We start from the raw sequence: 24,653 nt of genomic DNA on the forward strand, positions 1-24,653 counted from the left end.
TCACCATTTCTCTGCAAAACAGAGCGTTTCTTTTTGCCAGGAATCTTTCCCAAGCTGGGCTGGGAGCAAGAGCTCGAGAGGATTCCCCGTCGTGGCTGGAGCTCATCAGCTAAGGGCGTGCTGGATTTCACATTTCTGACAGGGATTTTCCGTGGTGCTGGATGGACTGTAGGGGCCAAGCCTTTCATTCCGCTGGCTTCCACAGAACGGAGCTCGCTGAACCTCCCAGCCCAGGTGCAGAGAGCAAACACACTGTGGAGCGGACCCTGCTGCATTCTTCTGAGGCAACAGAGAATCCCAGCATGGTTTGGGTTGGGAAGGACCTCACAGCCACCCAGTGCCACCCCTGCCATGGCAGGGACACCTTCCCCTGTGCCAGGCTGCTCCAGCCCCAGTGTCCAGCCTGGCCTGGGGCACTGCCAGGCATCCAGGGGCAGCCCCAGCTGCTCTGGGAATTCCATCCCAGCCCCTGCCCACCCTGCCAGGGAACAATTCTTCACTCCCACCTAAATCTGTGCTCTCAGTTTGACTCTGCTGCCCTTGTCCTGGCACTCCAGGCCGGTGTAAAAAGAGACTCTCCCACTTTTTAATGAGCCCCTTTCCACGACAGCAATAAAAAATCACCTCATGCTAATGAACCGTTTCTTCCAGAATTCAGAGCTGCTCATCTGTGTACCAAGCGTGAGTCACTGTGACTCGGAGGTGTCTGAGAGACACCTGGAGCAGCCCTCCCCTGTCTCAGATGTGTTTGAGAGACACCTGGAGCAGCCCTCCCCGTGCAGAGGAGCTGCCAAACCCAGCCAGAACCCGTGTCTGCAGCCTGGGGACACCGAGCCTGCCGGCTGTGGGGCTGCCCCAGCTCCTGCAGCTTCTGCCCCAGGTTCTGCCCCAGGTTCTGCCCAGGTTCTGCCCAGGTTCTGCCCAGGTTCTGCCCAGGTTCTGCCCCAGGTTCTGCCCCAGCTCCTGCAGATTCTGCCCAGGTTCTGCCCCAGGTTCTGCCCCAGGTTCTGCCCAGGTTCTGCCCCAGCTCCTGCAGTTCCTCCTGGGCAGAGCAGCCCCTGTCCTGGGAGCAGCTGAGGGGCCTGGAGGAGGCCGTGGCTCCTCGGGGTGTCCAGCTGGCCACAGGGCCATGGGACAGTGCCCCCCCAGCTCCAGGGGACAGGTCTGACCCGGGACAGCGCCACCTGTGATAGAGGATAATTCATTTGTAACATGTGAAAAACGCCCGTCACTTGGTTTTAAGATTTTAAAAGTTTAATAGTGATAAAAGGGTTATAAAAATAGCAATATAATTAGAGTAATAACAATTTGGACAATTGAGGTTAGGACAACACGAGACAATAAGAACAAAGAGTTACGGACGGTCCCAGTGCCTTTTCTGGGCAAAATAAGCCCGAAAAAGGACCCACGTTAACAGAGGATTAACCCTTAAAAGCAACAGCCTGTTACATATTCACACACCTCATCCATGAGGCATCAATTCCATTCCAACAAAGGATTCTGGCTGGGCAGTGTCAGCTCCTTCCCCTGAATCCTGACGGCATCTCCAGGGCTGAGTGAGGCAGGAAGAAGTTCGTTTCTTCTGATGATGGAGCAATAAATTCTCTTTCTCTGAAAGATTTCGGTGTCCTGTGGCTGCTGTCTGGTGCGAGTACCTCATTCCTTTCTTTAAAAAAATATCCCACACACACAGTTTCTATTTTAACATTATATTATAACCTAAAACTGTATTTAACACAGTACTCAAAAAATTAATACAGCATAACTTTCTAACATAACACATACAATATTCATCCTAATATTTGCAAAAAGCCAATCATAAAATACACATTTTTCACAAGAGAGAAAACGGAGCCAGACTCATCTGAGGTGAGAAGACAAGAGGGTGGGTGGAAAAGTTGCAAAAGGGCAAAATTCTATTGGAAAATGAAAGAAAAATTCTTCCTTGTGTGGGTGGGACCTCAGTCCTTGGAAACACAAAACTTGGATTCACCCAGCGCTCCTTCTTCAGGCTGGCAGCTGTTTGCTGGCAAGGACAGGGCAGGTTTCAACTGCAAACACTTGTTTTCCTTTTTGAGTTTCTCTCCCTGACAGCCCTGACCTGCTGTACAACCTTCCCAAGGCTCCGAAAATCCATGTGCTGCCCCCAAAGCAGAGAGCAGATGTACACACACCTCTGTATTTCATTATAACCATCATATTTTATTCCATAAATTGCCCAAGTCCCCAGCAGTGGAAAATAAACACTCCACTGGCTATTCTGCCATTTTCACTGGTGTCCATGAAGTATCCATGAAGGACAGACAAATTCAGGCAAAAACTTCAAGGAATTTGTCAGTTTATCAGCTGCCTCAGTATTTAGAAGATTCCCCACGGCAATGTTGCTCTTCTTTCAAAATACAGCTATTTTTGAGTCATGATTACAGCCCAGCTGTCCATCCAGCAGTGAGTTTGACTGTCCCAGTTCCTCTGCTCCAGATTTTGTCTTGGGCGGGTGAGTGACTCAGAATGTACTGAGAATGTTTTGGGGTTTTTTTCACAGTTAACGTGAAAGTTCTGATCCAAAGAACTTATAACTGTTCATCTGATAGATAAGGATTGAATAAGGTCTTGAGATAAAATTGCAAAAAAAATTGCAAATAAAATAAAAATGAAACAAGAATATGAACAAAGAAGAATGCAAATTTTACCTAAGATACCAGCTGGGAGAAAGAAAGTGCAGGGAGAGACCTGACTTGCTTCAGACACTGTGAGAGTTAAAAGAAAAGCTGAATTGATCCAAAACTTGTCCCCAGTCTCGTGTGGTGGCTGTGATGGCTCCCCAGCACCATCCCCAAGGCTAACGTCACACAGTTACACAGAACTGGGATGAATGAGGCACTGCTGCTTTGCAAATCTGAAAATAAAAAAAGACAGATGGCAAATTCTTTGTCTTTTGGGAGCCCGAAGCTGAGGACAGAAGTTCTTCTGCCTTGCCTGAAGCCCATTGCAGGGGTTTGGTGGGTAACTGGGTCATGAAATGCCACGCAGGATGTCAGAACAGATCACCAGAGCTGATGCTCTGCAACTCTCCTGCACCTAGGAACAAACCCCTCATGAATTAGCACATTAATTAGAACAGAGAGCAGGGACCAAACGCTCTTTCCGTGCTTTGCCCTGGAGTCCCATCAGCAAAACCTCTCAGCAGTGACATCAGGCTCTGCAAGTGGCCCCTGAGTGACAAAACCTCCTGGCACTGCCCTGTGCTCTGGGAATGTCCCAGGTGGGATCTCCTGGCACTGCCCTGTGCTCTGGGAATGTCCTGGATGGAATCCCTGTGGTCCCTGCCCTGTGCTCTGGGAATGTCCCGGATGGGATCTCCTGGCACTGCCCTGTGCTCTGGGAATGTCCCAGGTGGGATCCCTGTGGTCCCTGCCCTGTGCTCTGGGAATGTCCCGGATGGGATCCCTGTGGTCCCTGCCCTGTGCTCTGGGAATGTCCCGGATCTGCATGCAGAGGCTGAGTTGGGCTGTGGAGAGCAAGGCCAAGCCTGACTGAGCGAGGCACAGGCAGAGCAGTGCATCCAGTGCTCGGGGGGTGCTGAGGCCTGGCTCTGGCTGTGTGGGTGCGAGGTGTTAGAGGTAGAGATGTCCCAGGTGGGGCTGGCACAGGTGAGGCTGGCACAGGCAGAAATGTTCCAGGTGGGACTGGCACAGGTGAGGCTGTCCCAGGTGAGGTGTCCCAGGTGGGGCTGTCCCAGGTGAGGCCCAGCAGCCTGCAGGCAGCACCAGGGCGGTGCCAGCGGAGCTGGGGCTGGGCAGGGATGTCTCTGGGCAGGGGGCAGTGCCCAGGCACTGCTCAGCCCTGTGCTGTCACACCTGTGCCACCTGCCCTGGCACCTGAGCCCCCTCCATCTGTGCAGCACTCGCTGTCAGGTGAGTGTCACAGTGAGACGCGTGAGCCAAGGCTGAGGGGGCGAGGGGGACGGAAATGTGACTTTTTCATCCCAGTTCAGTCACAAGGCTGGCTCCTTCCTCTGCACAGGGTGAGGTGTTTGTGCCAAACCCAAACTGTCCCCCTGTTCCCAGCGCTGCAATCCCCAAAGCAGCCACTTAGTTCCTCGTGCTTGGCTCCACAGCTCCCTGGCTCCTCTGCAGAGCTCAGAACCAGCCTGCAGGAGGATTTCCCTGCGGTGCTTTTGTTTTCCATCCTGCTTCCAGCAGCACCAGAGCCCCAGGGTGAGTCAAAAGCGCTTTGTTCCAGAGCCCACGTCAGCACCCCCAGGTGTGTGAGCACAGGTGAGGCTCAACCACAGGAAGAACTCCGTGGAAACATCAGAACGTGCTCAGTTCTCCGGATTCAGGGTTTTAGAATTCAGCTGACTGATGGTTTGGCAATGCTTTGGAGAAAAACAAACCTCAATGGAAGTTCAGTTCAGTGGATGTCAAAGGGCAGAGAGAGCATCCCATCCCATAATGTCAACCCAGACCCACACACTAAAGCAGCACAGGACCTGAAAATGTAAAAGCTCAAACCTGAGGCATCACTGGACTGCTGCTGCCACTGCCTCCAGCTGGGCTGCTGAACACGGGGCAGGCTGGATCCCGCAGCCTGCTCCAGCGTGTGCCCTCCCCGTGGCTGCAGTCAGCCCTTGGGAGCCTCATCCCTCGATCTCGCCCCACCTCTGTCCCCCACACCCCTTTCCCACTGCTGAGCCCCCTCCTGAGGCTTCCTCTGTGGGTCTGCAGGGTCCAACAGGACTCAGATACCCTGAACGCCCCCCTCCATCCCCCCCTGCTTGTCTCAGCCACCAAGGCCGGCTGCCCCTCTCCAAGCTGAGCTGGAGCTCCCTGGCGGCCCATCAGTGCTGGCTGGAGAGTTTTGGCCTTGGCTGTTGCACCCATTCCCTACCAGAGCTGTGCTGCATCCCTCTCCGTTACCTTCCTTTCCTTCAAGTCACAAAAGTCTTGATCTGAAAGTTCCGTGGAGCAGATGCTCTCACCTTCCCCTTGTCCTCTTGGGGAGGAAAAGGATTTTGGGAGCAGGCAACAAACACAACCACGGAGTGTAAAATAGTTTCCATGGAGGAAGAGGAGGGTGAACCCAGAGGCTCCAGCCTGGAAGGAGAATGACAGGAGGGTGCAGAAGGGCTCTGTGGTGTCCTGGGGGCTGCAGGAGCTCGCTCAGGTCTAATTGCCTGCTCTCCCTCCGTGCAAGAGCTAAGCTGCAGTAAATAAAAGAGCAGGTGGCAAATTTAAAACCAGTTACAGGAGGCATTTTTCCCTCAGCAGGATTAATCTTTGGAACATTTTGTCAGAGCAAACTGCAAACACCAAAATCTGCAGCGGCTTCACCAAGTGGTGGGAGAAATCCGCAGGAAAAACAAATCCATCGAAAAACATCCCCACAAAACAGGTCTCCTGGCTCAGGAAGCACCAGAGGCCCGGAGGGATGGAGGCTGGCAGGGCAGTGATCCCCCAGGCGCTTCTTCCTGCCTGAGCACTGCCCAGGGCACAGCACAGCCAGCAAAGGCAGCACAGGGAGCTCTTCAGGGTGACCCCACTGCCATCCCAGAGCAGGACACAGCGAGAGGCTGTGCAGCACCCCGGGTGTGAGGTGACAGGAGATGGGAGCCATGGGGCCAGGAAGGGGGGACTGCTTCTCCATGTCAGGAAGATTAATCCACAAACACCAGAGGCTGATGCCCAAAAAGGAGACAGAGGAGTCCTTTGACTTTATTCGAATAAAGGCAGAGAGCCAGGGAGACATCAGCGAGGGGCTGGATGGGGAGGTGATGGCCAAGAGCAGGGTGAGGGCTCTGAAGCCCTCCTCGGGTATAAAACCCTGCTTCTGGGCGCTTGCACTGCTCAACTGCTCCGTTCTGCTCCTCCTTTCAGCTGCAGCAACACCCAGGTGAAGGATGATCTGTGCCAGTGGTCGGTGCTGTGGGGGTTATTTTTATTTTTTATCATCCGACTTACCTCATAATACCACAGATTCTGGGAATTAAAGCCTTGGGGTGGCATTGATCACTGACCTCTGCAAGGGCACGGGCACCAGAGCCTTCAGACCCAGGTGACTCAGCCTGGGAAGCAGGGCAGCAATTATTGCATCCTCACTCATCAGAGGGACGTGGTTTTGCTGGGGGAGTGATGGATTCAGGGTTAGAAGATGGTTCTGGATAAATGCTGGAAAAGCAAATCATTTTAATGCTGGGCCGCTTTTCCCTCCAGCAAACAACTGCAATTAATGATGCATTTTTCTGAAAACTGGGATTCTATCAGATGCCTGACCCTGCCTTTTGTATTTTTATTTTTCAAGAGAGATAATTTCTTTCATTAGCCCAAGGGCTGGAGCTGGGAGATAAATCTTGCAGAAGAACCTTCTTTCTATAAAATGTGGTGATGAAAAAACAGCCTCTGGTCACACTCTGCTCCCTCTTTGATCAGCTGAGCTTTTGGGGATCCTTGTGGCCCCACAGGGGAGTCAGGAGGGGAAACCCTGTCTGCACAGAGGGTTCTGAGGGGAAAATCCAGTGCAGCCAAAAATCCCAGAGTCCCAAAATCCCCGAGGCTGGCACAGCCCTGCCAGCCCATGCAGTGCCAGCCGTGCCCCACGGCCACCTTGTCCCCAGCCCAGAGCACTCAGGGCCACCTGCAGGGGACACCTGCAGGGATGGGCACTGCAAAGCTGCCTGGGCAGCCCCTGCCAAGGCCTGAGCACCCTTTCCATGGGCAAATTCCTGCTGCTGGCCAAGCTGAGCCTGCCCTGGCCCAGCCTGAGGCCGTTCCCTCTGCTCCTGTCCCTGTTCCCTGGCAGCACAGCCCGACCCCCCCGGCTGTCCCCTCCTGGCAGGGACTTGTGCAGAGCCACAAGGGCCCCCTGAGCCTCCTTTGCTCCAGGCTCAGCCCCTTCCCAGCTCCCTCAGGAATTCCCCAGCCCCTTCCCAGCTCCCTCAGCCCCTCCTCACAGACTGGCTCTCTAGTAACACTCAGCTCTCCTGCAGTGACACCTTTGCTCAAAGTCGGGACTGAGGCTGGGAACCCAAAAATATTTTATATAAATAAATGATTCACTGAGAGATTAACCAGCATTATTTCCTGCACAGCACAGGTAGCTACAATATTAGTATAATATTTGAAACAAGACTGAAAACCCCATTAAACCCCAGCAAACCTCATTAAACCCCAGCAAACCCCATTACTGAGCAGAGTTGATGTCACTCACCCAGACCAGGGCAAATCTCTTTGGCCCAGCCTTGAGGGGTGACCTTGAGGGGCATCCCCAGAAGGTTCTCAGGCAAAGGGGGGTTGGAAGATGCCAGATTAAAAACCTGGGACTGGGTTCTTATGGGATAAAGGCCCCGGAGTGGCAGCCAGGGGTCTCTGGGCTGTGCCAGCTCAGCAGCTTTAGGGAAGGGGTCAGTGGGATCACCTGGGGTCCTTTCTCAGCAACTTCCCCTGCTCTGCCCCACCTTCCCCTCGCTCAGGGTGTGCAGCTGTGAGGAGTCAGGCTGGTTTCTGCTCTACCCAACCCTAAAGCAGCAGGGCCCCTCTCTGTCCCCACCCCAGGCAGGGCACCCAGCTCTTCCCACCCCCTGCATTTCCTGCAGGACATTGCTGAAATTCTGCTGAGTTTCTGCCTCAGAGGAAGAAAAGCCCCAGACAAGCAGAGCAGCAAGTGTGCCCAGGTCCTGCAGGTCTGGGAACCTTCACCTTGAGCCCAGGGCAGGTGTGGGCAGGGCTGAGCCAGCTCACCTGGGCTGCAGCCTGGCACAGGGAGGGTCCTGCCCACAGCCCCTGGCCAGGGGCACAGCAGGGACAGCTCTGGGACAGCTCTGCTCCTCTGCCCCCACCTGCAGGGCTGCCCCAGCCCTGGGGCCAGCACAGCCAGGACCTGGAGCTGCTGGAGAGAGCCCAGAGGAGCCCTGGAGCCCCTCTGCAGCCAGGCTGGGAGAGCTGGGGGTGCTCACCTGGGGAGGAGAAGCTCCAGGGAGAGCTCAGAGCCCCTGGCAGGGCCTGAAGGGGCTCCAGGAGAGCTGCAGAGGGACTGGGGACAAGGAGGGACAGGAGCCAGGGAATGGCTGCCAGTGCCAGAGGGCAGGGCTGGGTGGGAGCTTGGCAATGAGGAATTGTTCCCTGGCAGGGTGGGCAGGGGCTGGGATGGAATTCCATCCCTGGATCCCTGGCAGTGCCCAAGGCCAGGCTGGACACTGGGGCTGGAGCAGCCTGGCACAGGGGAAGGTGTCCCTGCCATGGCAGGAGAGTGGACAGAAATGAGATTTGACATCTCTACCAACCCAAACCATTCATGATTTTATGATCTTTCCTCCCCCCAGGCCAATTCCTCCGTTTACAGACCCCACACCCACCAGCACCCCCAGGGCACTCCCCCTCCTCGGGAATATTTCACATCAGTGCAGCAAGGCTGATCCAGAGCCAGGGTTTATTACCAAAGCCACCCCTCAGGGAGTCCCAGCAGCCCAGAGCAGCGGGCACCAGAGCTCAGCCAGGCCAGCACAGGGCCGGGGCAGGAACAGATGTGCAGCAGCTCCCACATCAGAGCAGAGACTGCCCTGCTCTTCCCCCAGAGGCAGAGGCAGGGAAATCCCTGTTCTGGTCAGCAGCCAAGAGGTGGTACCACAGCCCAGCAACCACAAGCGGAGCTGCTTGTGCCCGTTCCTGCAGGGCATGCCCCCTGCCCGGGTGGTCACGGGGAGCCCCCAGCCCCCAGCTCCCGGGGCAGCAGCAGCAGCAGGGCCAGGGGCAGCAGCAGCAGCCCAGCCCGGGGCAGAGCCCGCGCGGCGCCGTCGCTCTGGGGAGCCAGGGTCCCCTCCTGGGCAGGGGAGGATCTCCTTCTCCAGGCGTAGTGCTCGGCCACGGCCACGTTGGGGTTGCCCTGGGCAGGGTCGAACCACATCTGGATGCAGCGCCCGCTGCCGCGGCGCTCGGGGCTGTAGCTGAAGGAGTGGGACCAGATCTTCTCGCACAGGTCCTTGGGCCGGGGGAACACCTGGCTGAAGGGCCGGCACACGGAGCCCCAGGGACAGCGGTTGGTTCCTGGGGACAGCGTGCCACAAACCCGGTGAGAGCACAGCCCTTCCTCCTGTCCTTCCCCAGGAGGAGCAGCTCACCTGCCCACGGCCTCACCTGAGCTGGGCAGTGGGGGCTCGGCCACCTGCGTGGCCACCCAGCGAGGTGACAGGGCTCCTGGCAGCAGAGGCACTGCCGGTGACCCGCCCGGGGGGTGAGGAGAGGCTCCCGGAGCCCACCAACCTGTGGCCCAGTTCCAGCCCTTGTGCCAGTTGTCCTTGCAGGTGAGCGCGTCCCTGCAGTCCTGCCACCACTGCTCGCAGTCCTCCCGGCACAGGGGCACGTGCAGGATCCTCTCCCGCCGCCAGCTGCTGTCAGCCTGCAGCACACAGCGCCAGGCACGCTGGGCACGGCCCGGGCAGGGCACGGGCAGCCTCTGCCACAGCCCAGACCCCCAGCCCCTCCGGGGGGCACAGCTCATCCCACAGGAGCCGCAGCCCCAGCACAGATGGGCCTTGAAGAATTCCTTATTCTTCATCAGTCAGAGGCCAGAAAGGTCCTCGGAATCTTTCTGCCCTGAGGGAAAAGCTGAGACAGCCTAGATATTGAAGAGAAATCCTTCCCTGGCAGGGTGGGCAGGCCCTGGCACAGGGTGCCCAGAGCAGCTGGGGCTGCCCCTGGATCCCTGGCAGTGCCCCAGGCCAGGCTGGACACTGGGGCTGGAGCAGCCTGGCACAGGGGAAGGTGTCCCTGCCATGGCAGGGGTGGCACTGGGTGGGCTCTGGGGTCCCTCCCAACCCAAAGCGTTCCAGGATTCCTTGATGTGAGCCCACCTGCTGGATCCAGGGCCCCAGGTTGGGGGAGCACTCGTACAAGCAGGTGTCCTGGATGAAGTGGCGCTTGCATTTGGGTGGCATCACCCCGCAGTGGTTCCAGTTGAAGTTGTAGAGGTAGGACTGGTCCTTGTGGGCCTCCAGGCTGGTGTTGGCCGTGCAGCAGGCGTTGTCCTTCCAGGGGGAGCACTGCAACACAGAGGGGACAGGCAGCAGCTGCAGGGCAGAGCCCACAGCAACCACAGCTCTTTGTCTTCTCCAGCAGACTCTCGGTCACTTTGGCCTCAGGAGCTGGGCACCGCAGCAAGGCAGAGCTGGAGCAGCGGGAGATCAGCTCCTGAGCAGGAATTGTGCCAGCCCAAGGGACAGGAACAAACCCCCCTTCCCTCACCGAGGGGCTGGGGCAGAGCAAGGAGGGTGTCCCACACTGAGGGAGCAGAGGAGAGCCCTTCCTCCCCTTCCTTTCTCCCCATCCTCCCCTTCCTCCTCATCCTCCCCTTCCTCCCCTTCCTCCTCATCCTCCCCTTCCTCCCCTTCCTCTTCATCCTCCCCTTCCACCTCATCCTCCTCATCCTCTCCCTGCAGTGCCCTGGGCTACCCAGCCTCAGGGGGGATAAAGAGGGCTGGCACTGAGCTGGCACCGAGCTGGCAGACCCCCGCCCGTGCCCCTGCCGGGCCCTGTGCTGCAGGCAGGCAGCACACACCCGGATCGGGGATCGGATCTCACAGCCGGCACGGGCTCCAGCCCCGGGAGAGCGCTGGCCGAGCCCCCACGGGGTGCAGGTACCCGCCAGGCGTGCCAGCCAGCTGTGCCAGCCAGCTGTGCCAGCCAGGTGTGCCAGCCCAGCCCAGCCCAGCCCCACTCCTACCTGCTCGGAGCAGGTACCTGGCAAGGTGTGCCAGCCCAGTCCCGCTCGTACCTGCTCGTAGAGCTTCCCCTCGGGGCCCGGCTGGCTCTTGTGGTGTTTGGCGTCCATGCAGACGTTCAGCAGCGGCTCCTTGCCTGCCTCGGCAGCCAGCGGCACCAGAGCCACCGCCAGCGCCACCGCCAGCGCCACTGCCATCCCGGGAACGGGCTGGAGAGAGGGGACAGCGCTGGGGGACAGGGGACAGAGAGGGGACAGCGCTGGGAGAGAGGGGACAGAGAGGGGACAGCGCTGGGAGAGAGGGGACAGCCCAGGAGAGGGGACAGTGCTGGGCAGAAGGGACAGAGGGGACAGCCCAGGAGAGGGGACAGGCCAGGAGAGGGGACAGGCCAGGAGAGGTTTGTTGCGGGCAGCAGCGAGGGAGGTGCTGTGGAGCCGGGCACTCCCGAGGAGCTGGCAGCTCCTCCAGGAGCAGAACAACACATCTGGATGGCACCAAGGACACGGTGCAGCCCCCGAGGCAGGCTGCAAGGTCAGGCACCGTTATCAGCAGGACAGCTCCGCTGCGGGGACAAACAGCCCTGGGAGAGCTCGGGCTGAGCATCAGCCCTGAGCGAGGAGGGGGGCTCTGGGACACACACTCCCTTCAGGGTCCTTCTGCCTCCCCACTGCTCCAGAGAGGAGCTTCCAGCCCCAGACCTTGTGCACCAAGGCAGGGGAGCCAGGGATGTCTCTCCTGAGTGTTCAGAGGGGCAGGGGATGCAGCAGACACAGCGCCTGGTGTGGGCCAGGAGCTGCAGGAGGCCCACGGTGACTTCAGGACTGTGCTAAGACAGGAAAACATTTTCTTTATCTGCATCTGAGACTGGGAAACCCTCTCCTGAGGTCTCCAGTGGAGAGCTGAATCACCAAAGAATCACAGAAGGCTGGAAAGAATCTTAAAGCCCCTCTCAGTGCACCCCTGCCACGGGCAGGCTCGCCTCCCACCACACCAGGGTGCTCCAGTCTGCTCTGGTTTGGGCAATAAAAGACATTTCACACATCGTGCCTCGGCCTCCTCTGCCTGCCCAGAGGCTGGGACCAATTTCATAGTCAGTTTCTAAAAACAACCCAAAACCCAACCCCACTCCAGTGAACCACCATCAAGACTTAACCAAGAAAATTCCTTCCCGTTGGCACAGCACAAGGGTCTGAACCAGACACATTTTAAGAAGAATTTTGCAAAACACGGAAGCAAGACAAAGCATCTACAGCATTAAAATAGCACAAAACGCCCCAGAAAAGGCAGCTACAGGCCTGAGGAGACTGACACAGAAACCTGAGAGCTAGGAAGTTGCTCACTTGCATTATAACTACGTTTCTGCCCCCAAGTCAGTCAGCCTTACCAGCCCGAAAAGCTTCTACCCTCTCTCCACCTCTCGCAAGCAGCTCAGCAGCTTCCTGGGGCAGCTTTAACAGCAAAGCTGCTGGCACAGGTGCTGGCCCTGGGGAGGAACTTCCCCCTCTCTTTAAGGAGCTGTGGCTCGTGCCAGTTTTGTCAGCACAGGGGACAGTGTTTGGGTGGCAGCTGGCTGCTCCAGCCTGGGAGGAATGCAGCCTTGCCTTCCCAAAGCAGGTGTGTGCCCAGCCCTGGCCCTCCACCACAGACCCTCCTTCCTCCCCTCGCTGGGATCTGCCCTTTGCACGAGGCAGAAGAGCCCAGCAGGGCTCTGGGTGTGGAACAAGTCCTGGAACAAATGCGAAAGGCAGCAAATGACACACAGGCTGCTGCCTCGGAAGGAAAATAATAACCCCCACAAACCCCAGCCCGAAATGCAGGTGCTGAGGGGGAGCAGTGCACCTCCTTGGAGCACCTGAGCACACCCACTGGCACTGGAAGCCTCAGCAGAGCCCGTGGAAAGCCCCTGCCCTCAGCCTGGGGGCAGAGTCTCCCTCCTGGAGCCGCTCTGGGGGCTGGTTTGCTCTTTTCTTCACTCACATCACGGCTGTTTCAGGGATGAATCACTTGCCTGAGGAGCAAATCCTTCTAAATTTCACGTGTGAGCACTTTTGGCTCTGGGATCAGAGCACCCTGCTCTGGTGATCACAGAATCCCTGAGGCTGGACGGGACCTCCCCACCCTGTCCCTGGCCCGGAGCACTGAGTGCCACCTCAGGGGACACCTGTGTCACGGTCTGCTCATACGAGCAGGGAGTTGGCGATGGTTTGTTACCTGATCTCAGGGTGCAAAACACAGCACGGAATGGGGATTGCAGTATTCATCAAAATAAATGCACCTTTAGTGAGTGACCACGGCAAATGCAACTGAGTGACCACAGCAAAGAGGGATTAAAGGAGAGAAAAAAATTATAAATATAAATATATAAATAAATTTTATAATAATATAATAAATAAATTTTTATATATATATGGGGGGGAGGGGGGCTGTAGCTACCAAACGCAGAGATGGAGTCCTTTGGTCCAGTCTGGCCGAGGATCTGCCTGTTACCTCGGGGAGATCTCACAATCTCTAGCTAACTCAGGGGTTTTTATGATGCTACCTCTATTGAAAATCGCGAGGGGGGAAACAGGTGCAATAAAGAACAGATGTAACAGGTACTCCATGTTCTCAGCAGTCAGCGAGAGCCATTGTCTTCTTGGTGCAGCTTCAGGTGGTGCTTGGCAGAATCTGGCTTTGGTCAGGTGGGCTCTCGCCCTCCCCTGGGTTGGGGGTTTCAGTCTCAGTCCTTGGGAGGGGGCAGCTCCTCCATATGGGGTTTCATGTCTCAGTCCTTGAGGGAGAGGCTTCTCCCATCTCAGTCCATCCCTCACAGTGGTCGTAAAGCAGATGATGGCTTTTCTGTGAGGGGGGACCACCAAAGGTTACCCCAGAAAAGTCCAGCGAGGCCAGGAGGTGGGGAAATCCTCAAGCTATCAAGGTGAAACAGGTGCCAGCCTATAGGGCGTGTCACCCCCGTGGCAGGCCCTGCCAGAAGCAGCCACTGTGGACACAGCTGTGAACAGTCCCTGGGCAGCCAGGACTCTGCTCAGGATCTTTGGTGTTCACCCAGCACCGGCAGGCCACAACTCCCATCAGGGCCCTCAGGGTCCCCGTGTCTGTCCTTGAGACGGCCCTGAGGCAAATGAGGGGAACTCCAGAGCATCTCTCGCAACCTGCAGGGATGGGCACTGCAAAGCTGCCTGGGCAGCCCCTGCCAAGGCCTGAGCACCCTTTCCATGGGCAAATTCCTGCTGCTGGCCAAGCTGAGCCTGCCCTGCCCAGCCTGAGGCCGTTCCCTCTGCTCCTGTCCCTGTTCCCTGGCAGCACAGCCCGACCCCCCCGGCTGTCCCCTCCTGGCAGGGACTTGTGCAGCTTTGTGCCTCTGACCCCTCACACTGGAGATGTCCCTGAGCAGATCTCCCCCAGCCACTTCAGAGCCTTTGCCACCCCTGCTCCCTCCACCAGCAGAGTTTTGCCCCTCGAGGCTCAGGACTGTGGCAGTTTCAGACGCCCTGCACTGTCCTGGCCACGTTTCCTGCTCCTTGCCAGGGAATTTCTAATATCTGGTTTGTTTTTGGAACTGCTGATCACTGAACTGTGTTGTAACATTGTCAGAGCAGTGACAGCTTGTTCCTGAGAGATAATTGTCAGCCACCAGCCTGTCATCTTCCATCTGATGTGTTCTCCCCAGTGCATCATTGTGTGTTCATCTCAGCTGCTTTTTCTTTGAAATCTGTTCTTCCATTGCTCGGTGACTCAGTTGTGCCAGGTGTCACATCCTACTCTTGTGTGGAAGGGAGCACCCAGGAGTCATAGGTGCCCAAAAGAATGGTCACAAAGGAATGGCAAAAGCCAGAAGGGTCCCAAAAACAAAGCTCACCTGGTTTTATTGGCCAGCTCCACACTTGGTGTGAAGACTGATGCATGCTTTGCCCCTACACTGCAATAGTGAGAGAAATAAAAGTGTCACATGAAAGAGGGAGGCAGGAGAGTGTGAAAGAGAGATTGGGTAGGAAAGGAGATCACCAGCATTGATCCAAGCAGTGTGGTCCTGGGGCACTGCCCGGGTTTGGGGACACTTTTTGTAGGAAAGTTTCCCCACCCTGGCATCCAGCTTCCTGCTCTTCGTGTGAGCACACGCAGTCTGTCGCTCTGGGCCTGTCTGGAAACGGCTCCAGGGGCTCTGGGGGTCTCCTGGCAGATCCCTCTCTGCTGGATCTGCTCTCAGTCAGCAGATCATGCCCACTCCTGACCCCAGGGCTGCCCTGGAGCTGCCCTCGGTGTTGTTTGGTCACCGGGGACCAGAACAGGGAAGTTGGCCCCAAAACGGGGCTGCCCCAGGAGGGCACTGCCCCTTCCCGGACACATCCTGCTCTAATCCTGCTTTAACTTTCTTGCTCCAGTGGACATTAGGAATTTGAGGCACAGCACTGCTTTTACTCCTTCCTGCCCAGGCTTCTGCACCAGGGACTTCTGCAGATTTTTGCAGCTGGTCCTGCAGCCATTTGGTGTCATCACACACTTGGTTGACTTGATGCTTACCCAGAGAAAATTTGCTGAAAAGCAGAAATCATAGAACCAAAAGAGTGTTTGGTTGGGAGGGACATTAAAGCTCCTCCAGTTCCAGCCCCTGCATGGGCATGGACAGCTTCCACTGCCCCAGCTTGCTCCCAGCCCTGTCCAGCCTGGCCTGGAACACTGCCAGGGATGGGGTTTGTCCATTTACCTGTGGTTCAGCCCTGAGTTACATCTCCTGTGACCTTTCCCCTGCACAGACACAGTGTTCATGGGTGTGCAGATCCCCCCATCTCTCCAAAAAACTTTCCAGGTTGTCCCATGTGAATGTCCAGAGCTTGTCCTTGTGCATGGGATGGTGCAGAACACAGGGAATGTCTCCCTGTTGTCCTGCCTGCATCCCTGTACACCCCCCTTACATAAATATGCTGCATTTTCCCACACCAGATGCTCATTCTTTGCTCTCTTTGTCACCTCCAAACCACTTTTGTCCCTCTCTGAGCTTGTATTTCCTTATCTGAGCATGCCAGAGGTGTTTGTAGCCACGAGCAGCAGCCCGTGCCCATCCTTCACTGCCTTGTGCCCCTCTGTGCCACACCCTGGTCCCCTCTGCTGGAGGCCCTGCCATCCTGGTAAGCATGTGAAAAATGCCCATCACTTGTTTTTAAGATTTTAAAAGTCTAATTGTAATAAAATGGTTATAAAAATAGCAATATAATTAGAGTAATAAAAACTTGAACAATTGAGGTTAGGACAACACGAGACAATAAGAACAAAGAGTTACAGACGGTCCCAGTGCCCTTTCTGGGCAAAATAAGCCCGAAAAAGGACCCACGTTAACAGAGGATTAACCCTTAAGAGCAACAGCCTGCTGCATACTCACACACCTCATCCATGGTGCATAAATTCCATTCCAACAAAGGATTCTGGCTGGGCAGTGTCAGCTCCTTCCTCTGAATCCTGACGGCGTCTCCAGGGCTGAGCGAGGCGGGAAGAAGTTCGTTTCTTCTGATGATGGAGCAATAAATTCTCTTTCTCTGAAAGATTTCGGTGTCCTGTGGCTGCTGTCTGGTGCGAGTACCTCATTCCTTTCTGTAAAAAATATCCCACACACACAGTTTCTATTGTAACATTATATTATAACCTAAAACGGTATTTAACACACTGCTTTAAAAAATTAACACAGCATAACTTTCTAACATAACACATACAATATTCATACTAATATTTGCACAGAGCCAATCATAAAATACTCATTTTTCACAAGTACAAAGCCCATGGCCAGCAGTGGCCGTGCTCTGGGCCGTGGGTGCAGGGCCTGTGTCACAGCTCTCAGCCAGGCTGGGCGCAGAATCATGGAAATCATGGAAAGATGGAAGGGTGTCGAGCTATGAGTGGGTCTTGGGCCTTCAAAGAGACAGGAGCAGTTGCTGGCTGTTGTAAGGCTGTTTATTTCATGACTACATCAGCCTCGAAGGCAGAGTTCAGAGTATTACAGTCCATGCTAAAAAAAGCTAAAAGCTTTCTGGCACAGAGTCCCGATGTTTAGAAGCAGCAGAAGCAGCAGCAGCTCCTGCTACCTCTTTTGCACCCCAGTACAGGGGGATTTCATTCATAAATCATATAATCAGCTAAAAACACAATCCTAAAACATTCTTCCTACACCTATCCTGGCTTAATCCTACTGTGTGAAAGCAGTGTCAGTCCTTACCCCAAATCTACACACGCTGTTCTATCTGTTCTCACAAATGGTTCTGTCTGTTCTGTCTAGAAATGCAAGCAATGTTCTGCTATGTTTTCATGATGTCTGGAGCTAAGTTAATGTTGTGCAAGGTATCACTACTGAACTTTAAACTAGGCTTTAGGGCCTTTTACTGCTAGCACAGTCTCTTAACATATATTTCTACTTCCTTAAAACCAAAACTTACACTCCTACTTCATGTCTGTGAGGCTTAATATATTTCAGTTTCGGTTCCAGCTCAATCCCTGCATTCCTTTCTGTCTCTGAGGGACTCAGAGAGGCTTTTATTTCATGTATTCTAACAGAAGGGTTTGTGTTGGGAGAGACCTTAAAACCCAGCCGGTTCCTCCCCTGCCACGGGCAGGGACACCTTCCACTAGAGGAAAAGAAAGTTCCAGAGAGGAAAGGAATCTCTTCAGGCTCTGTATCAGAGGGGCTCCCAGCTGGCAGGGGGAGGGTGTTCCTGAGGATTGTGCGGATGGCAGCGCCCGTGGGGGGCTGCGGTGGCCTCAAGGCTGCCAGAGGGGGCTGAGGGTGGCACTGCAGCCTGGGACAGCTGGGCACGGATCCCTCCCTGCCAGGGAAACGGGTCCTGAGCTCCATCCAGATGGGAGGCTGCTTGGAAAGTCAATCCCACAGAATTCAAACAGCCAGCTGAGTCACAGCAGCTCCTTGCTATCATTACCCAGTTTCAGCAGGAATAAACCAGTGCCTGAGGACAGACTGTGCTGTGGCTTTGGGCCTGAGCAGACCTGCGCCACAGATTTTGGGTTAAATTTCATTATAATCGGTGCTTTTATTCCAGATGAGGACTACCTGACCAGAAAGGAGAACTGGAGAAGGGCCTGGGTCCTGGTGGGTGCCATGAGCCCAGGGTCAGCAGAGACCTTGCAGGGAGGTGCTGGTCCCTGGGGAGTGGGGCTCTCGGGCTGGGCAGCACTGGGCTCCAGCAGCTCACACTGCTCAGGGCTGCCCAGGCACTGGGACACGGCGGGGTGGCAGATTTATTCCATGCACACTTTCTCCACCACTGAGAGCAGGGCCTTGAACACCTGCACCTCCCACACCTGTGCTGTGCCAGAATTGCAGGGATCAGCCTGCCCAAGATTCACAAATTGGTGAAAAATTCTTCTCCCACTGCTGCCATTCTCATGGCCAACATCTGCTGCTGGTCCCACCGTGATGACTCCAGCTGTGTACAGAGCAAAAATTGGGCCAGTCCTGCAGCACCGGAAAGCTGCCGGAAGCCAAATGTGACCCCACAGCCATGGCAAGAGCTGGGCTGGAGCTGGGGGTCTGTGCTGGAGGCTCACAGGCATGGTGGGGTCACACAGATCAGAAAGACAGCAGAAATTATATTAAAACTGAGGGGCAAACTCATCACCCGGTGCCAACTGGAATCACTGCACAGACTGGGTGATAAAGTTCCACCTGAGAGTTGTGAATTCTCACAATGACCAGAGCCTCAAGCTGTGCCAGGGCAGGCTCAGCTTGGCCAGCAGCAGGAATTTGCCCATGGAAAGGGTGCTCAGGCCTTGGCAGGGGCTGCCCAGGCAGCTTTGCAGTGCCCACCCCTGCAGGTGTCCCCTGCAGGTGGCCCTGAGTGCTCTGGGCTGGGGACAAGGTGGGGACTGGTCACAGGTTGGACTTGATGGTCTTGGAGGGCTTTTCCAGCCTCCATGATTCTATTCTGTGATTCTCTGATTCTGTGGTCTTTGAGGTCCCTTCCCATCCAAACCATTCCATGATTCCATGACTCTGTGTATGCCATTTTTATGGTCAGATGTGGAGCTCTGCTTTGCACACTTCTTGTGGTTCATTTGGAGAAATGCCCATACCCTGAGTGATGTCACTGCATAAATATTTGAACCAAACATAATTTCCTCTATTGATTTTCCCTCCCACAAAAAGGTCTAATGGAGAATGAGGCTGTGCCTGCTTTCTTTGCTAAAAAAAGAATGAATAAATACCACAATAAAGTCTAAAATATTCTGTAGCAGAGTGCTGGATATCCACGCTATTGTGCCAGGGATATCAGCAATTTCCATCAGTTAATTAGGGAGCAGAGCCCACAGGGATCACAGGGATCAGCCAGGGGTTATCAGCGAGAACAGTTATTCTTGCGCGCACAAAGGGGAGTTAAAGATTAACCAGAAAAGCAAATGAAGCTCCCAGAGATTGGCAGCTTTAAGGACCAGGTCTGTGGGTCTGCAGAGGAGCTGACAAGGGAGGGAGGTCCCACCTCGAGGTGGGATTCCTGCCTGATGCATATCCCAGACACGCTGGACAAGCTGTGAGACCCACCACGAGGTGGGTTTGCCACAGGGCTGCCTGGGGCTCCCAGGCACAAATGTAGAGGCATACCAGAGAATCATGGAATCAGGAAGTGGTTTGGATGGCAAGGGACCTTAGAGATCATCTCCTTCCACCCCTGCCAGGGCAGGGACACCTTCCCCTGTGCCAGGCTGCTCCAGCCCCAGTGTCCAGCCTGGCCTTGGCCACTGCCAGGGATCCAGGGGAGCCCCAGCTGCTCTGGCAATTCCATCCCAGCCCCTGCCCACCCTGCCAGGGAACAATTCCTCATTGCCAAGATCCCATCCAGCCCTGCCCTCTGGCACTGGCAGCCATTCCCTGGCTCCTGTCCCTGCAGGCTCTTGTAAATAGTTTTTCTCCATCTTGGAGGTCTTTTGCCTGTTTAATGATTCCGTGATCCTTGGGGCAGGGAGGTGGTGGCCGTTATCCCCCCGGACCTCCCCAAGGCACGGGGGTCCTGTCTCTGGCTGAGCTTCTCTGAGGTTCCTCTGCAGAGGCCGTGCAGGAGAGCAGCCTCTCACGGGGACCCGACTTCTGGGCTGTCTCCCTGCTCCAGGAAAAGGAGGAATGTGACTAAAGGAGCAAGAATTGAAGAAAAATCTTTCCATGAAGGTCCTGACACGGCACCAAGAGCCTCTGGGTGCATCTGGCATGGGGCAGCCTGTGTGACTCACACTGTGTGGAGATGGTTCCTCTCCTTGGTGACCTGGGGAGTTCCCAGTGCAGGCTGAGGCCACAGCGGGATGAGGGCAGCAGGGACTGGAGCATCCCACATCCCCATCCACATCTGCATCCCACCTCCCTCATCCTGCATCCACCTCCCTCTTCCTGCATCCACATCTGCATCCCATCTCCCTCTTCCTGCATCCCCATCCACATCCCCATCCACATCTGTATCATCTGCATCCCACCTCCTTCACCCTGCATCCACACCCACCTCCTGCATTTGCATTTTTCACACCCTCCACCTGCCTCTTGCATCCTGCATCTGCCTCCTGCCCCTGGATTCTGCATCTCCTCCCATCTCCTCCCACTACATCTGCCTCCCTCACCCTGCATCCACATCCCACATCCTGTATCTCACATCCCGCATCCTACATCCCGCATCTCACATCCTTCATCCCGTATTCCCCCTCCCACATCCCCATCCCACCTCCCCCATCCCCATCCATCCCCGCTCCCCATCCACCCCCGCTCCCCCCGGCCGCTCGGCGCCCCCGGCCGCAGCCGCAGCCCCGGCAGAGGGAGGCATCGAGCCGCGCTCCGCTCGCCCCGCGCTGGGCTGGTCCCGGCAGAGGGCAGGGGATGTGCCGAGGGGATCCCGGCCCCGCACTTCCCTCTCTGCCTTCTCGGCTCTGGCCGTGCGGGTGTCCCCGGGGCTCCCAGTTACCCTCCGACGTCCCAGTTACCCTTCGGGCTCCCCAGTTACCCTCTGAGATCCCAGTTACCCTCCGGGCTCCCCAGTTACCCTCTGAGATCCCAGTTACCCTCCGGGCTCCCCAGTTACCCTCTGAGATCCCAGTTACCCTCTGGGCTCCCAGTTACCCTCCGGGCTCTCAGTTACCCTCGGGGCTCCCAGTTACCCTCTGAGATCTCAGTTACCCTCCAGGCTCTCAGTTACCCTCAGGGCTCCCAGTTACCCTCAGGGCTCCCAGTTACCCTCCAGGCTCCCCGGTGCACCGGGGGGGCTCACGCCGAGGCAGAGGGGCTCAGCCGAGTCTCCTGAGCAGCAGACAGGAGATGTTGCTCCAGGAGCTCGGGCTGGGCTGCCCGTCCCAGCCTGGCCACCGCAGCTGCCCATGGAGGGGTTTGGGACATGGAAAACCCACAGCCTGTCTCCTCAGTGCCAGACCCAGGGGCTGTCTGGGGACCCAAGGGCTCTCCTGTGGGTTTGTCTCACTCCTTTTTGAGCCTGGGGAAGCCTCTGCCACCCACGGTGTGTCCCAAAGCTCCTTCCCATGGGACAGAGGCTGAGGACAGCTCTGGGGGGGAGGACAGGGGGTCTCACCTGTGGACAAGGCTCTGCCAGCATCTCTGGGCAGAGATTGTCTGAGAAGTGGCACTTGGGGACATGGCATGGCAGTGCATGGGGCTGGAATGGGATGGCCTCTAAGGTCCCTTCCAACCCAAAGCTGTCTGTGATTCTGTGATTCCCAGTCTAAACGGGCCAGCTGAGGAGGCTGAGCTGCAGCATCCCCTGGAAGCTCCAGCAGCCTAATTAGTGCCTGCTAATTGTGGAATGACCGTTGTTTCCAGCAGGCTGGCCGTGCAGCCTGAGCCAGGCAAAACGCTCCAGGTGAAGCAGAGACAAAGCAGGGAGGACAGAACTGGTGTAATTTTAAAGAGAATCCACCTGGTTTCTGTTACTGGCTGAGCCCAAAAGCCACGGTTCTGCAAAGGTCCCTCGGCAAAGCCGGGAGCTGCTCCGGGCATGGAGCAGCTTCATGGCATTTCTGGAGAGCAGCCACTCTTCTTTGTGCCTCAGTTTCCCCAAGGGAGCCCTGCCTGTGGCCAGCACGGGGAGCAGGGGAGGAGGAGGACAAGGTGTGAAATTCCCTCTCTCAGGGAAACAGGAAAGTTTCCAGCAGCAGCTGGCACCTTCCACACCCCCTGTCCCCAGATTTGCATCAGGGCAGCAGAAGGGGGATGGAGAAGAGGAGCTGGATCTGAGGACGTGTCCCACCATCCCTTTGTGAATGTAGAGCTCCTGAGCCTGCCACGGGCTCTGCCCCACAGACAGAGGAGGGTCCTGGGCCCCTCGCTGACATGGGAGTCAGCAGCTCGTGCTGGGGACTCCAGAGGTGCCCTCCTGGTTCTGCTAAGAAAAATAAAGAATCAATTTAAAAAGCTGTCTCTTTTCCCCTGGCTGCCCCTCTGGCTCAGCAGAAATGTATTCTGCTGTGTCAGAGTCTGACTCAGCAGAAAGGGGACACTGCCCTGGGGCCAGGGGCTGCCTTATCACTGCCCACAAGGCTCCTGTTTGTGCCACCCCAGTTATCACCCCTGAGCACGGCCAGGCTGGGGCCAGCACCGTGACTCAGCACCCTGAGCCTGTGCAAACTCATCCCACCAGTCTGTGATGGGAGAGCCCATAAACATCCCATAAACTGCAGAGAACAGGCTCCAGTCCTGGGCATCGGGGAGAGACCCCTCACCTTAACCCCAACTCTGACCCTGGTCCTGACCCTGGTCCTGGTCCTGATCCTGACCCTGGTCCCAGTCCTGAGCCTGGTCCCAATCCTGAGCCTGGTCCTGACCCTGGATCTGACCCTGGTCCTGTTCCTGACCCTGGAACTGATCCTGATCCTGGAACTGACCCTGGTCCTGATCCTGACCCTGACCCTGGTCCCAGTCCTGAGCTTGGTCCTGATCCTGGAACTGACCCTGGTCCTGGTACTGATCCTGACCCTGGAACTGATCCTGATCCTGGAACTGACCCTGGTCCCAATCCTGACCTGGTCTCAGAGCTCCCTTTGTGCCCGGGTGTGTGAAGAGGAGCCTCAAACAGCAGCATGCCCTGGGCTGGGTGTAACGGGGTCTGTGGGACATGCCCTGAGCCCACCCCAGCTCTGCTGTTGTTTGGGGCTCCGTGGTTGTACCCAGTGCTGGCGCAGGGCAGAGCTGAGCAGAGTGAGTGATGGAGCCCAGGCCTGTCCCTGACCCACTGACAAGCCCTGGGACCCCCGAGGCGCTGGCATGAGCCCCACGGTCTCTGTAGGGGCAGTGGGAGAGGCTCTGCCAAGGGCTGCCCCAGGGACCAGGTCCAGTGCCTCACCTGGGGCAGGGGGAGCTGCCCTCCAGCCCCCAAACAACCTCTCGGCCTCTGCAGGGGGATTTCCCTGGGTTCCACCCCATTTTTAGGGCCCCTTTTGCTACTTGAATAAGAGCCCAGTGGCAGGTTGGGGTCAGATATGAAGTCAGGGCAGGTCTGTCCTCCCCAAACCAGCCCCAACACAGGAACAGGTCTGGCTCTATCCATTGGCAGCTTTAAGGAAATAAAGGCAGAACAAGACCCATAAAACATGTCCTGACCCAGCTGGTGACATGCCACGAGCACGAGGAGAAAAGGCCTTGCCTGATCTGGAGCCATCCTCGCTCACAGGAAACCTTTTGTTAGCACGTGCCCCAAGACTCTGAGGTCCAGGGCAGCTCTCGTGGTTCCCAGACAATGCTGGGATTTTTGTGGAGCTCTGTGATGGAGGGAACCTTCTGCAAAGCAGCGAGAGGCAGAGCCAGCTCGGCCTGGGGCAGGTGCAGTGCTGGGAGCGCTGTGAGACCCCTCGGAGCTCACCTGGCCTGGCACAAAGGGTGCTGGAGCTGCTGAGGGAGAGCAAGACCCTCACTGAGGGGTCTGGGGCTACCTGGCTGAGGGGTACCTGCTCTGCACCCTCTGCTGCCAGCACAGCACAACCAGGCATCCTTCAGGTGCTTCTCCTGCAGCAGGGCTTGGCTCAGCCTGTCCATGGAGCCCTGGGCTCCCCCAGGGACAGGAGCTCTGGGGAGGAGAGAACAGCCCCACGGCTACAGGAGCAGAGCGAAGGGTCCTGAGGAGAGTCCTGTCCCATCCTCCTGATCCGTGTGAATCCTGCCCAGGGGCGTCAGGCAGGGATGGAGGAGACCCTGAACCCCTGTCCTGGAACAGCTCTCACCGGCCCTGAGAGGAAAACAGGATAGGAAAACTCAATGTACCCCATGGACAGGAGAGGAGAAGCTCCTGAGCTCAGAGCCCCTGGCAGGGCCTGAAGGGGCTCCAGGAGAGCTGCAGAGGGACTGGGGATAAGGCCTGCAGGGACAGTGATGTCTTGTGAGGCTGAGCCCGAGCAGAAGCTGAACAGAGTTAGAGAATAAAGCAGGGATTTATTGCAAGGATCTCCTCCATGGATCCACCTTGGGCAGCACAAGAGCCCAGCCAGGGCTGCCCCCAAGATGACCCAAAATGGTCCCAAAATGCACGAGCGGGCACGGGGTCTCTGCCTTGGCTCAGCTCTGCTCCATTTGCACCTTGCAGTTCATTGTCCCGTTCCAGCTTTAGCCCAGGCACTCCCACCCTGCTTGTTTGTCTCTCTCCAGCCCACGCTATTTGTGCTCCTGGGCTGAGCTTTGGATCATTTGTCCTTGGTGCCCAGCTGGAGCAGGAATTGTTTTGTGTCCCTACTCTGTGCAGAGAGCTCACCATCCCATAATGTGAACCCAGCCCCACACACTGAAGCAGCACAGAGTGTGAAAATACAGAAAACCTAAACCTGAGGCATCAACAGGAGCCAGGGAATGGCTGCTAGTGCCAGAGGGCAGGGCTGGATGGGATCTTGGCAATGAGGAATTGTTCCCTGGCAGGGTGGGCAGGGGCTGGGCTGGGATTCCATCCCTGGATCCCTGGCAGTGCCCAAGGCCAGG

At 56.5% G+C, this 24,653-nt stretch overlaps 2 protein-coding genes and 1 long non-coding RNA gene across 7 annotated transcripts in view; 1 reads left to right on the plus strand and 2 right to left on the minus strand.

Moving 5' to 3' along the window:
- Window positions 1–1,547: 1,547 nt before the first annotated feature.
- On the minus strand, window positions 1,548–21,377 carry LOC119697955. Of its 3 annotated transcripts, XR_005256010.1 has the most exons (4): window positions 21,268–21,377; window positions 16,093–16,297; window positions 13,251–13,549; window positions 1,548–1,666 (listed from the first exon to the last, which is right to left on the minus strand). It is a non-coding gene; the product is annotated as an uncharacterized LOC119697955 (long non-coding RNA). The 3 variants fall into 3 exon arrangements; XR_005256009.1 differs by lacking the exon at window positions 1,548–1,666 and having other exon boundaries at window positions 13,240–13,549; XR_005256011.1 differs by lacking the exons at window positions 1,548–1,666; window positions 13,251–13,549 and adding an exon at window positions 14,579–14,630.
- On the minus strand, window positions 8,406–12,901 carry LOC119697883 (folate receptor alpha-like). 2 transcript variants are annotated; one of them, XM_038129262.1, is made up of 5 exons: window positions 12,096–12,901; window positions 10,765–10,939; window positions 9,845–10,033; window positions 9,255–9,390; window positions 8,406–9,038 (listed from the first exon to the last, which is right to left on the minus strand). In XM_038129262.1, the coding sequence occupies exons 2-5, from the start codon at window positions 10,906–10,908 to the stop codon at window positions 8,689–8,691; spliced, it is 819 nt and encodes a 272-aa protein (XP_037985190.1). In that variant the 5' UTR covers window positions 10,909–10,939; window positions 12,096–12,901; the 3' UTR covers window positions 8,406–8,688. The 2 variants fall into 2 exon arrangements, with proteins under 2 accessions (XP_037985190.1, XP_037985181.1); XM_038129253.1 differs by having other exon boundaries at window positions 10,765–10,920; window positions 12,096–12,524.
- Window positions 21,378–22,293: 916 nt separating the features above from the next.
- LOC119697895 (hemoglobin subunit rho) overlaps window positions 22,294–24,653 on the plus strand; it is a 38,129-nt gene continuing 35,769 nt past the window's right edge. Inside the window, exon 1 of one of the 2 annotated variants that reach the window (XM_038129306.1) lies at window positions 22,294–22,400. Coding sequence is in view for 1 of the 2 variants with exons in the window: in XM_038129288.1 (XP_037985216.1) it covers window positions 22,772–22,889 (118 nt within the window). In the remaining variant the exon portion in view is untranslated. Of the gene's footprint in view, window positions 22,401–22,661; window positions 22,890–24,653 lie in introns of those variants that run through there. The other variant, XM_038129288.1, reaches the window with a different exon arrangement.

Source organism: Motacilla alba, chromosome 1, assembly GCF_015832195.1.
Source record: "Motacilla alba alba isolate MOTALB_02 chromosome 1, Motacilla_alba_V1.0_pri, whole genome shotgun sequence".
Taxonomy (NCBI): Eukaryota; Metazoa; Chordata; class Aves; order Passeriformes; family Motacillidae; genus Motacilla; species Motacilla alba.

Coding starts and splice junctions, on each gene's coding strand:
- LOC119697883 (XM_038129262.1), bottom strand. CDS start 10,908: ATGGCAGTGGCGCTGGCGGTGGCGCTGGCGGTGGCTCTGGTGCCGCTG. Junction 10,034..10,764: donor AGGGGAAGCTCTACGAGCAG/GTACGAGCGGGA, acceptor TCTGTGTTGCAG/TGCTCCCCCTGGAAGGACAA. Junction 9,039..9,254: donor GGGCTGGAACTGGGCCACAG/GTTGGTGGGCTC, acceptor CGCTGTCCCCAG/GAACCAACCGCTGTCCCTGG.